Source organism: Arachis ipaensis, chromosome B06 (assembly GCF_000816755.2).
Source record: "Arachis ipaensis cultivar K30076 chromosome B06, Araip1.1, whole genome shotgun sequence".
Classification (NCBI taxonomy): domain Eukaryota; kingdom Viridiplantae; phylum Streptophyta; class Magnoliopsida; order Fabales; family Fabaceae; genus Arachis; species Arachis ipaensis.
Genome location: NC_029790.2, coordinates 22,485,303 through 22,499,323, shown reverse-complemented (window position 1 = coordinate 22,499,323; position 14,021 = coordinate 22,485,303). Strand labels below are relative to the sequence as shown.

The 14,021-nt window shown below is 36.4% G+C and overlaps 1 protein-coding gene across 1 annotated transcript; it reads left to right on the top strand.

Moving 5' to 3' along the window:
- LOC107646673 (putative lysine-specific demethylase JMJ16) lies at nt 251-6,704 on the top strand. Its single transcript, XM_021105480.1, has 10 exons — nt 251-452; nt 1,415-1,721; nt 2,183-2,254; nt 2,350-2,427; nt 2,568-3,092; nt 3,199-3,500; nt 3,790-3,799; nt 4,513-4,647; nt 5,207-5,575; nt 5,778-6,704. Exons 2-10 carry the CDS (start codon nt 1,419-1,421, stop codon nt 6,483-6,485), a joined length of 2,502 nt encoding a protein of 833 aa, XP_020961139.1. The 5' UTR covers nt 251-452; nt 1,415-1,418; the 3' UTR covers nt 6,486-6,704.

Sequence of the window (14,021 nt, the reverse complement as noted above, 5' to 3'; positions counted from 1 at the left end):
TAAAAGATATGCTCTAAAAAAAAACCTTAAAAGCTGGCCCAAAATTTATGCAGTAAAAGAATACCCTTAAAACATTGGCCCAGAACTTAAGCTCTTTTTATTGTCTAACAGAAGAAAAAAACCCAATTCATGTCCAAAAAAAAAAAACAGAAAACTCTGGTGACGTGCCATGACTCATTCACTTGAACGGTGTTTAGCTGTCAGTCATATGTAGTAGTCGTCATCTAAGTTCTAAGTTCTAACACTAATAAAATAAATATGCATCCAATCAATGTTTGATTCCATTTGCAGGGTTGTTATTGTAATTTCACTCCCTTTGGCTTTTGAGAATTGTGGAGAGAGAATTGGAGAGACTCCAGAATCTTGAGTTCGCGGGAGGGAAGAAGCAACTCGCTCTCCCTTTTCAAATTTTCATTCTCAATCTTCAATTTTCTAATATCAAACCCTTCTAGGTAATCTTCAATTTCTTCTATTCACTTCTCTCCTCTTTCGCCTTTTTATTTTTCCCCTATTTCTATTTGAGGTTTTGTGTTCGCTCCTTCTCGTTGCCGCTTCACTTTTTCCCCTTTCAGTATTCTCAGTGTTTTATTCGTTATATAAATATAATCTTTGGGAATCCCTGTGTTTATGAAATTCTTGGTATGTATCAAGCTTGCATCTTTTTATTTATTTTTTTCCCCGCTGGTATTGTTTCTTTGGAAATCTTTGATCTTATGCTATGTTAGCCATTTGTGTAAGTAAGTGTGTATGCGTGTGAAGATATGTTCATGAAGACATATGCAAATATGTAAAATTTGGGTGAAGCAGAAACTCTTCTAACTCTTATTTTAGCTTCATATGCTTTTATGAATAAGAGAGGAGATGGAAAAGGAAATGAGGTAGTTGGATATCGAATGGGATGGATAGGTTTTTCCAATAAGGAAAAGGATTGAAAAGATGATATACTTTCCTCTTATTTGGTATTGTAGAAGTGAATGTGGAAAGGGTTGGAATCGTTATGGAAAATGCATGATTTGAAACAATTATTCCCTTGCTTTAAGCTCAGTTTTCACCATAGGATGAGAGGAGAAAACTTATGCGCCCAAAGCTAGGGAGAGTTGTGCTCCTCTTAGACCATTTCACATTTTCTGGTTTGATGATCTTTCACTTTGCATCATCTAGTACTTTTGGTATATATGCTTGCTTGGAATTGGATTTGGTTTTTACATTAAAGCATAAAAGTGCAGGTGCTGATGCATACATAGAATGAGTTTTTGTACTGGTTTTAAACTACTTGGTGATCAATAATTTTAACTTGGTAGCGAATTGCTGATTATGTTTTAAAATGCTTTTTTCCTGATTTGATTTTTTTTCTGAGAATTCATTGCTGTGAAGATGGTTCTCTAGATAATAAGATTTTGGCTTTTACTTGCAGAAAGATGAAATCGGATTATGGAAGTAATACTGCCAAATTAAAGGAGATGGGAGAGCTTTCAGCTCCCCCTGGTTTTGCATCGCTTACATCTTTCATTTTGAAAAAGGGTAAAAAGGTTACAGAAAATGACAAACGTGCAACCTGTCTGAATGAAACTAAGCACGTGCCAGTTGATGCAGACGGTAAAAACGACGTGAATGATATTGGTACATATTACCAGATTTTTAAGAATCGACCCTGGATACTCTCTGACCAGAGCAAGAGCAACGACAAACCTGAGGAGTCTCACACTGAATTTATTCCTATGGTTAAGCTGGGAATCTTGTAATTTATTTATTTTCTTTTATTTTTTATTATTAGTTAACACATTATTTCAAATTAGAAAAAGCATAGCCCAAGGGTGCGGAAAATAGGTCATATTTTAAATCAGAATAGAGACTCTGAAATGAGATGCTTGCACAAAGGGATGAAAATATCAACGGATTTAAATGATTTTGCTCATTTCAAAATTTGGTATTGCAGTTCGTTTAATACGAGGTTAAATTGAATAAGGTTAAATTGAATAGTATTTAATTGTTTGGCAATGACTTGTGGTACCTTAATGATTGATAATACTTAGCTGATGAGAAACACACAATAGTTGTCAGAACAGAAACTTTTCTGCTAGAATATTGTTCTTTTTACCAAAGTCCTGCATTGTTATTGTTCATGGTTTCTACTCTAAAATGCATGCAAAATTAATTGGAAGAGTTCATTTTTGTTTTCCAGGATCACTCGTCAAATGCTAGTCGTCCAAAAGGGATCACTCGTGGATGTCCAAACTGCAATAATTGTTTGAAGGTAGGCACACTGTTCACTTTGCCTTCAACATAGTGTCAAACATGACCACACCTTCTATGTTTTTAGTCTGTTTATTTACCAAAGTCTTGAACCAGGTAACAGCAAGGTGGCATCCTGAGGATGCAACGAGAGAAGCCCTTGAAGAAGCTCCTCTTTTCAACCCAACAGAAGAGGTACCTACCACCTAAACCTAATAGTATGCCTTCACTTCTTCCCTTCCTTTCACAAGTCTTGATTAATGTCCTTAGACGTGGATTCATACACTTGTTAAGTTTATAAATAAACTTTTTCAGTAACTGTGTACATTATGAAGGAATTCAATGACACCCTCAAATATATTGCAAGCATACGATCTAGCGCAGAGCCTTATGGAATTTGTCGTATTGTACCTCCTACTCGCTGGAAACCACCATGTTCTCTTGAGGAAAAGAACTTATGGGAAGGCTCTGAATTTGTTGCTCAAATTCAACGAATAGATGGAATCCAAGTTCAGCATGCAGAAGAAAATGTGGCTAGTTCTTGTGAAGATACAAAGGCTAAGAGAAGAAGGGTGACACCAGTAGATTTGGACTCTCATCTTGCGAATGCAAGCACTTGCACCATAAATAGTCAGGGTGTTGAAGATTGTGTCTCTGAACCCTGTCCTAAATTCAGTCTCGAGACGTTTAAGAATTTTGCTGATGAATTCAAAATCCAGTACTTTGATTACAAGGGCAAGAATAAGAATGTGGGTTCTGATTTAAATTTAGCTACAAATCAACATAAGTGGGAGCCATCTGTGGAGAATATTGAGGGTGAATATGGAAGGATTGTTCAAAATCCAACTGAAAAAATTGAGGTAAAGTGGATGTGAATATTTTTCAAAATCCATGATATGTCTTCTATGTTTTTAGTCATTCATACATTGTTTTAATTGTATTGAATGCAATGTTCCAACCTCCTAGGTGCTTCATGGTAACACTTTGGAGGCTGAAGGTTTTAGCAGTGGATTTCCTACAGCTGCTGATTCTGGGGAGGAACACATTTCCCCTGAATATTTGAAATCTGGATGGAACTTAAACAACATAAATTCATTGCCTGGTTCTCTTCTTTCTTTTGAAAGTTCTGGTGCTTCACATAATTTTGGTCATCGAATTCATGTTGGAATGTGCTTCACTCTGCAAAAATGGGTAATGTCGCTGACTTACAGTATACTTGCATCTTCATCACGTTCTTCTTTCCAACATCTTAGTGTGTGTTTGGTTTAGCTTTTGTAAACTGGAGTTGAGTTCAATTTGATTATACTAGAATTGATTTTGATTAAAATTGAGATTTGTTTCCACGTGATCTATGTTTGGATATTTTGATTCAAAAGTAATTATAATTGATAAAATATTGTTATCAAACAATGACCAAAATCACTTTTAGATGTAAAATTACCAAAAGGATAAATATTAGATTAAACTTTTAATATTATTATTTTAACAAATTACAGAATTTTAAATTAGAACATATTATTATATAAAACATTATCTTAAATATTATATGGGGTAAAGTACTAAATTGGTTCCCTATGTTTGGGCATAATTCTGTTTTAGTCCTTAATGTTTAAAGTGTCCTATTTGAATCCAAAAAAGTTTCATTTAGCATCAATTTAGTCCCACAGTGAGGTCAAACTTAAATAATTAACGAAATGTCCTACATAACAACAGTACAAGAACAAAATCGATAATCTAGAGAACAAGTACAAGCTTCAGAGGCACAAAATCAACCGTTGATGCATCAATACATTTATTTATCATTCTCTTTAGTTCTATAGAAAATATTTTATTTATATTATACGAAAAATAATAAATAAATGTATTGATGCATCAACGGTTGATTTTATGCCTCTGGAGCTTGTACATGTTCTCCAGATTATCGATTTTGTTCTTGTACTGTTGTTATGTAGGACATTTCGTTAATTATTTAACTTTGACCTCACTGTGGGACTAAATTGATGCTAAATGAAACATTTTTGGATTCAAATAGGACACTTTAAACCTTAAGGATCAAAACAGAATTACGCCCAAACATAGGGGACCAATTTAGTACTTTACCCTATTATATGCATATCATATTAAATTACACATAATATTAGATATATATACACATAATTGATAATGTCTAATAATTATAAATTATAATAATAAAAGGCAAACAAGTTTATAAAATTAAACTATAATAATTGGAGTGAACTAGTATTTGACTAATTTTAAAACAGAAAAGGATTTTTTCAGTACAAAAATTATTTAATAAGCAAAATTATGGCAGAAGAAAGAAATTTACGAAGATATGCTGCCAACTATGAAACAATTAGGAAGAAGTATTTATCAGGTCTGCATGCAAGACAGCCTGATATTGATGATAATCTGGTGAGTAGTAACTTTGCTGCTTCTTACAGGAATTCTTTTTCTTTGAAAAGTGATAAAAAGTTATGTTGATCAACACACATTTTAGTTCTAATACTTGTAATAAATGAACCCTTTCACTATGTCTCAGTCTATGTTTCTGATAAATATCATATGCATCCGTGTATGTTTTTCTGACTCTGTTGGATTGTTACGTACTAAATTCACCCATTTTCAATGTTTTCTCCCCACTATTGCCATTTTTACAAGTGTTTTGATATCCTCAGTATCCTGCAATCCTGTGTGTTTCAGTCATTTCATCAATCATACAAACTCTACCAAAGATTGTAGCAGCGCATTCTTAGGCCTTGTTATTGTAGAATTTGTAATTGTAGCCATCAATTTTCAAAAGAGATAATTGAAGTAGAAAATGCTATTCTTCAACTTTTTTTAATTCTCATTGTGGGTAATTTTCTTTTGGCTGAAGTATAAGGTCTAATATTGTTACAAAATGCACAAAAGATCTGCTATTTCTTGACACAGGAAACATTCACCATGGCATTGACATGAATATTTGGTACAGATGATGCAGTTATCCTGCTTCATATTGAAGGCAGAGGGCATACCTGTATATCGCTGTGTTCAATATCCTCGTGAGTTTGTTCTTGTCTTCCCAGGAGCATATCATTCTGGATTTGATTGTGGTTTCAATTGTTCTGAATCAGTAAACTTTGCTCCTCTCGAGTGGCTTCTTCATGGACTGAATGTGGTAGAGCTATATTGTGAGAAGAGGAAAAAGACATTAATTTCGTATGATAAACTTTTGCTGGGAGGAGCAAAGGAAGCTGTAAGGGCACGATGGGAAATCGATCTGTGTATGAACGACATGACAGATAAATTAACATGTAAAGATGCGTATCAAAGAAACGGGATCTTAGCAAAAGCTCTGGATGTAAGTCTTTCGGCCTTAATTTATCCTATGATTAAACGAACTTGTCTAAATCAACTTCAACTCCTGTCCGTGACATGCATTCAATCAATCATTCTTCTCTTCCTCTCTCATTCCCTTTCTTCTCCAGGTTCCCTAGTTCAGAGTGGACTATTTAGTTTGCTTTATGGCATTCCATGCCTGACGTTTTGCTTCTTCTATGCAGGCTCGTGTTAAGAGCGAAAGTATCAAGAGAGAATACCTATGCAGTTCTTTGAAATCACAAAGAATGGATGAAAGTTTTGACACTTGTATCAAAAGGGAATGCGGCATATGTCTGTGTGATTTACACTTGTCTGCTGTACATTGTTTGTGTTCAGAAGACAAGTTTGCGTGCCTGGATCATGCGAAACAGCTTTGTCCATGCAGTTGGAGCAACAAAATCCTCCTCTACCGTTATGAAATTAGCGAGTTGAATGTTCTTTGTCAAGCTTTGGAAGGAAAGTTAAGTGCAGTCTATAAATGGGCCAAAGAGTATCTTGGATTAAGATTTCAGTCTGTTGCCTCCAATAGATCAAAACAAATGAAACAAAACGAAGCGGCATCAGGAATCGTGGGGAATCCTCGCGGCAATTGTATTAGTTCTTTCAGCATTACCCCAAAAGAGAAGACGAAAGCAAAAGAGAAAACGTTGGGGGGCCGACCTCCTAGATCATGTGCTAATGGAGGAACCAATTCCACCAGTATCAAAACTGATATGAAGGCACCTGTGGGTAAGCCAACAACTTCAAAGAAGGTACAGCGCGATCAGAAAGTATCTACAGTTTCTTCAGTCACCAACTCACGATACTTGTCTTTTCTACAGCAAAATACATTAGTCGAAGTGCCATCTGATAGTTGCTCTTCCTCGTCCTCAGAATCTGACAATGCGTAAGCAGTAGCTTGCTGCAGGATAATGAAATTTTCATGCAAATTTCTGTATTGGGACCTCCCATGGTCCATAAATCCTTAAGAAGTTCCGGATAGTTAGTACCAATATATGGCTTGTAATGTAGCAATCTTTAGCAATAAACTAAGAATATCAACATTTAAAACTTGAATTGCATTTTTTTAAGATATGACATGACTATGTGAGAAAACTTAAGGCCTTGAATCTTAGTGTATTTTTTTTCCTCAGTGTTTTTTTATTTTAAAATTTTATAAAAAGAAAAAGAAAACAACAAAAATAGGAAATACTATTTTATTATTTTATTTTTTCAAAAGATTCTAAAATAAAAAATATTGAAAATATAAACTAAAAATAAAAATGTAAATCAAACAAAAAACACTCTGCCAGTAAAATTTGTCTAGAATTCAAATTTTTATTGTTGAGTTCTAACTCTTTTGGGTCCTTGAAGCAAAAATGCTGGAATAAATCTCCATTTTAGTTCTTGAGATTCATATGATTACATATTTTGGTCCTCAAACTTCAAAATTACTTATACTGTTCCTTCAAATTTAAGTTTGGGCGCCAATATGGTCCCTCAATTCTTTCTGGCGATGAATAGGCAAATGGAGTGTTGAGCCGTTGGCGAGGATTGTATTTGTACCCAATTTAGTCCCTAAAACCTAATTATTTCATTATTTATCTGAGTTAGGTTCTTCTTCAACCTCCTCCTCCTTCCTGTTGTCCTTTTATTCCTCTTTATGTTCTTGTTGTTGTTGCTCTTTTCGTTGTTAAAGCTTTGTCATTCGTCGCTATTAGTTGAAGCACCATGATGGGTGGTCGAAGCACCACAGCTAGAAGCTCGGTTCGCTCTCCTTCGAGCGATAACTGGGTCAGGTCGCAAAGCTGGAACAAAAGTGTGAAGGTATCAGAATGGTGTGGGTGCAGCAGCCGTCCAGTTCTGCGATGGTCTGAAACAGAATCAAATTCAAACAAGCCATTTTTTGGATGTCCCTATTATAATGTAAATTAAACATATGATCATTTTGTTTGTTTGTTCTTGTCTGCTTCATTTCGTCTTTGGTTGCTTCATTTCAGACAAGGGGAAAGACTTGGTGTGGTATGTTTGTTTGGGCTAATATTGAACAAGATGAAGGTGTTGGGATAACAGATTCTGATAGAGTCAATGGTGAAATGAAGATGAACCTAGCATGGAGGGTTGGGAGTTTGGAAGATGATGTAAGGAGTTAAAAATTCATGATCCATTTGTTGCTGGAGCTGTGTTCATGGTGGTGGTGTTTTTGTTTTTGATTTGTTACAGATTTTGAAGTAAAAGTTATGGAGAGATTCATGTGTAATATAATGTAATGGAAGGTGTATTGTGTGATGAATATTTGAATTGAATGAATAGTTTAATTTGTCCAATTCTTGAAACCGGAAGTAGGCACGAATTTCATGATACTTGCCATTTTTGATGTTTCTGAGCTAGCACCTTGCAATGGATTTAATGTGGCAGAACTTAACGGTGGAGAACTTCTTCTTGCCGGCAACTTTGCAGGCCTTATATTTTCAGCAACCTATATGATGTAAAAATATTGAAGTTCGAAGTCAGCGTACAGTAATAGGTTATGATATAATAATGTCATTTATATCTTTACCTGATAAGAGTCATCTTGTTCAAAATACATGGGTTGAGACAACTGATGGATATTGCATCATAAGTTATTTTGGTTGTTTATTTCATAAAGAACATCAATAAACTATGCTCAATCATCAGGTATTGTTGGGGATAATCCTCAAATTATGATTATAAGAGCTAAGATTGATGTATTTGTCTACATTAGGTGATTTTGTGACTAAGAACTAAATTTGTTGCACTTATGTACACTAGTTCACTTTGTGATTATTCATGAGATTATGAACAAGCTTTGATGCACTTATGTTCAATGATTTTTAGGAGAATGACGATGAAAAATGGTGTGGGATTGAAGGTGTTTGAAGATGAGATTAATGAAGCACAAGGAGTGGCATTGAAGATTAGGTTATGTATTAAAGCCATGCATGAACACACTTTGATACACAAATATGAAGCAACACGCCATGTTTGGCCCAAGATTGCACACAAACGCCACAAGCCAAAGAGAAGTTAATGGAGAATTTGCAACCTGACCTCCTCATACTCCAAAAAAGATAACTTGAGTTATAAAACTCTAAAGGAGATGATACTAGTGTCATTGAAAAGTAGATTTTCAGAGTTTTCTAATCATATATAATATTCTATATTAGACACTAGATTTGAGGTTGCAATTCACCCCCCGAAAAACACAAGGTGAGCATACCATCAGCATGGAAGACACCAGCTGACCTCTTCACCTTCAAAGGAGCATAACTACAGAGGTCCAAATGACACGCTTTCAGTGGCATTAGAAAGTAGATATTCAGAACTTTTCAACAATATATGATAGTCTATGGTAACATTCAATTTGGGTCACGAGCAACGAGTATCTTTTGATGCCCATATCCAGAGACGCCATCATTAAAGCGTCCCCGATGCCAAATCAAATGCCACACCCAGGGAGCTCAATTTGTTGCCACTTCTTGGAGTCTCCAACACCAATTGCTGAAGTGCCTCCAATGCCAACCATGAAGCATCAATTTTGGGGTGTCCACTTTCTTTCCTCCATTTTGTGCTTCAATTGGCACCTCCAACTCCTTTTCTTGTTGGGTTTTTCTCTCCTTTGTGAGGCCCAAATCCAATATTTTGAGGGTGTCTCTTGCATCCATTGTGCCACAACCCTAGTTCAGATTTTGGGGGTCATTGAGAGTGAGAAAGAGTATAGCCACCAAGTGAGAGAGAAAGGGAAAAACAAAATTTTTGTTTTTGTCCAAAGCAGTAAATTTCAAATGGCAGTTTCTCAGTTGTTCACCGTTGGATCGGCTTGAAATTTAAACTGCATGTTTCTATCATCTTGTTCTTTATTCTGGTTGGTGGAGATATTGATTGGAGATTTGCAGTGAGAGAAATTGGCTTCGCAAGAGAGAAATTAGGTTTTCCGTTTTTACACAGAGCAGCAATCTTGGAACGGTATTTTATCATTCTTTCACCGTTGGATCGACATAAAATTTGAACTGTAGATTCTTTACATCTTGTTCTTCATTCTGGACGGTGAAGATTTTAATTGGAGGTCTGCAGAGAGAGAAATTGGCTTCGACAACAGCTCTGTTTTTTGGGTATATTTCATCTTCTTGCTTTTCATTTGTGAGCTTTGGTGCTTTGATGTTTTGGCTGGTTATATGCACATTTTTGTGCTTTATTTGAGACTCTCTTATACCTAATTTGATTATAGTGGAGCTATTTCATTGGTCTGGACGACTTGTGGTTTTTACCTCTCATATTGAGGGGTTTTCCACGTTAAAATCTCGGTGTGTTCTTATTATTGCTTTACTTGCTATATTTTCTTGTTATAGTTGCTGCCATATTGTGTTGTGAGTGCTTCCATATTGTTCTTGGGTTGGACATTTGTGTCGTTTCCGCTACTAGGCTCTTTCATACTGGCATCAGAGCTTGTTGGTATTTTTATGGGCTTGTGATTTTGTGAACAATGGAAGCTAATACTAATACTAGTAGGATGATCACTCTTAATGGTCCTAATTATGATTTGTGGAAGTCAAAAATGGAAGATTTGCTTTATGTCAAGAATTTTCATCAACCAGTTTTTGGTACAGAGAAGCCTAATGATAAATCTGATGATGATTGGACTTTGTTGCATAGACAAGTTTGTGGATATATTAGGCAGTGGGTTGACGATAATGTGTTGAACCATATTTTTGGAGAGACACATGCTCGGACTCTTTGGATTAAGATTGAACAGTTGTATGATCGAAAAACTGGGAATAACAAGATGTTTTTGATCAAGCAGTTGTTGGCTTTGAAGTATACATATGGGACATCAATGACAGATCACTTGAATAATTTCTAAGGAATTATGAATAAGTTATCTTCCATGGGTATCAAGTTTGATGAAGAGATTCAAGGATTGTTACTTCTTGGCTCCTTACCAGACTCGTGGAAAATTCTCAGAATGTCATTGTCCAATTCTGCTCCTGATGGTGTAATCTCTATGGATCTTGCCAAGAGCAGTGTTTTGAATGAAGAGATGAGAAGAAAGTCACAAGGTACATCGACTACACATTCAGATGTTCTTGTTTTTGAGTCTAAGGGGAGAAGCAAAAGTCGAGGTCCTAAAGGTAGAGATCAAAGCAGAAGCAAGTCTCGAGGAAAGTATAAGAATATTGAGTGTCATCATTGTGGTCAAAAGGGACATGTGAAAAAATTTTGTTGGCAGCTAAAAAAGGAGAAAGCCAAGGCAAGTAAAGACAAGAGCACAAATAAAGATGATGATATCAATGAAGACAAGGTTAATGTAACTCATGATGATTTTCTTGTTGTTGAGGAGTTTGAATCTGTTAACCTTGTTGATAATAGCACTAGTTGGGTGATTGATAGCGGTGCTTCTATTCATGTTACATCTAGGAGGAATTTGTTTACGTCTTATACTCCTGGTGATTTTGGTGATGTGAAAATGGCTCATCAAGGTGTTGCAAAATGTGCCGGTGTTGGACAGGTTTGCTTGGAAACCTCCAACGGTACCAAGTTGACTTTGAAGCATGTGAAGCATGTTCCAGATATTCGGTTGAACTTACTTTCTGTTGGTAAGTTGTGTGATGAAGACTTGGATAGCTCATTCTCTCGTGATAGTTGGAAGCACACCAAGGGTTCCATGGTTGTTGCTAGAGGTACTCGACACTCTACTCTTTATTTAACTCAAGCAAAGATTGTAAAAGATGTTGTTAATGCTGCTGAGTTTGTTGATGAAACTGATTTATGGCATAAGAGATTATGTCATATGAGTGAGAAGGGCATGAATATGTTATCCAAGAGGAATCTTTTATCTGGTTGTAAGGTTGCTTTGCAAAAGTGCAACCATTGCTTTGCTGAAAAACAAAACAGGGTTTCTTTTGAGAGCCATCCACCTTCAAGGAAGTCAGAGATACTTGACTTGGTGCATTATGATGTATGTGGGTCGATGAAGACAAGAACACTTGGAGAGTCTATCTATTTTGTAACCTTTATTGATGATCATTCTAGGAAATTATGGGTTTACACTTTGAAGACCAAAGATCAAGTTTTGAATGTGTTCAAGCAATTTCAAGCTTCTGTTGAAAGAGAAACTGGGAAGAAGTTAAAATGCATTCGTACTGACAATGGTGGTGAGTACTCAGGTCCATTTGATGCTTATTGTAAAGAGCATGGTATAAGACATCAGAAGACTCCTCCAAAGACTCCTCAGTTGAATGGCTTGGCTGAAAGGATGAACAGAACATTGGTTGAAAGAGTTAGGTGCTTATTGTCACAGTCTGGATTGGCAAAATCCTTTTGGGGCGAAGCTTTGAGCACTGTTGTTCATGTCTTGAACCGGACACCATGTGTTCCCTTGCAATTTGAAGTGCCAGAGAAGGTATGGTCAGGTAAAGATGTTTCTTATGATCATTTAAGAGTCTTTGGATGTAAAGCTTTTGTTCATATTCCTAAAGATGAGAGATCTAAGCTTGATGTAAAGACTAGGCAATGTATTTTTATTGGCTATGGCATGGATGAGTTTGGTTACAGGTTTTATGATCCTATTAACAAAAAGGTGATTCGGAGTAGAGATGTTGTCTTTGTTGAAGACCAAACATTGAAGGATGTTGATAATGCGGAGAAGCCAATGGTTCAGCCTAGTGATGATTTTTCTGACTTGGATATTACTCCCTCTATGCCTATGGTAGAAGATGGTAGAGTTGAAGCTCAAAATAATGAGCATGATACTAGTGCAGGTGAAGATGGAACAATTGATCCGACACTTGATGAAGTTGGTGATGATGATCAAGATGAACAACCAGCTTTGGAAATTCCTGCAAATGCACTTAGAAGGTCTACAAGAGAGAGGAAGCCTTCGTCAAGGTATTCTCCACATGAGTTTGTTTTGTTGACTGATGGGGGAGAACCTGAATGCTTTGGAGAGGCTGTTGAAGATGAAAGCAAAGCTCAATGGCTTGAAGCTATGCAAGAAGAAATGAAGTCCTTACTTGAGAATGATACCTATGAGTTGGTGAAGCTACCGAAGGGTATGCGAGTTTTGAAGAACAAATGGGTATTCAGAATCAAGAATGAAGAACACAATTCTAAGCCTCAGTATAAGGCTAGATTGGTTGTTAGAGGTTTTAGCCAGAGAAAAGGTGTTGATTATGAGGAAATCTTTTCTCCTGTTGTGAGGATGTCATCCATTCGTGCTGTGCTTGGATTAGCAGCGTCTCTTGATTTGGAGATTGAGCAAATGGATGTGAAAACAACTTTTCTTCATGGTGATTTAGACAAGGAGATCTACATGGAGCAACCGGAGGGCTTTGTTGTTAAAGGAAAGGAAGATTTTGTGTGCAAGCTTAAGAAGAGTCTTTATGGGTTGAAGCAAGCTCCAAGACAGTGGTACAAGAAGTTTGAATCTGTTATGGGAAAGCATGGTTACCGTAAGACAACTTCAGATCATTGTGTATTTGTGCAAAAATTTTCTGATGATGATTTTATCATTCTTTTGCTTTATGTGGATGATATTTTGATTGTGGGCAAGAATGCTTTGAGGATTAATGAGTTGAAGAAATAATTGAGCAAGTTCTTTGCTATGAAGGACTTAGGTCCTGCCAAACAAATTTTGGGCATGACTATTACTCGTTATAGAGATTCCAAGAAGCTTTATTTGTCACAGGAGAAGTACATAAAGAAGGTGCTTCAAAGGTTTGGCATGAATGATGCCAAATGTGTTGCTACTTCTTTGGCTCCTCATTTTAAGTTGAGTACCAAGCAGTGTCCAACTACTGATGAGGAGAAACAAGCCATGGATGAAATCCCTTATGCTTCAGCTGTTGGAAGCTTGATGTATGCTATGGTATGTACTAGACCAGACATTGCTCATGCGGTTGGTACTGTGAGTCGTTTTCTCTCTAATCCAGGTAAAGAACATTGGAATGCTGTTAAATAGATTATGAGATATAATGACAAAAGCATTATCAAGAGAAAAGTTTGAAACATGTTGTTTGATCGCCGGAATGGCGAGAGCCTCCACCTAGTCGAGAAGGGGGAGATTTGTTGGGTTTTTCTCTCCTTTGTGAGCCCTAAGCCCAACATTTTGAGGGTGTCTCTTGCACCCATTGTGCCACAACCCTAGTTCAGATTTTGGGGGTCATTGAGAGTGAGAAAGAGTATAGCCACCAAGCGAGAGAGAAAGGGAAAAACAGAATTTCCGTTTTTGCCCAAAGCAGTAAATTTCAAATGGCAATTTCTCAGTTGTTCACCGTTGGATCGGCTTGAAATTTAAACTGTGTGTTTCTATCATCTTGTTCTTCATTCTATTTTTTTGGGTATATTTCATCTTCTTGCTTTTCATTTGTGAGCTTTGGTGCTTTGATATTTTGGCTGGTTATATGCTTGTACCTCATTTGATTTTACTT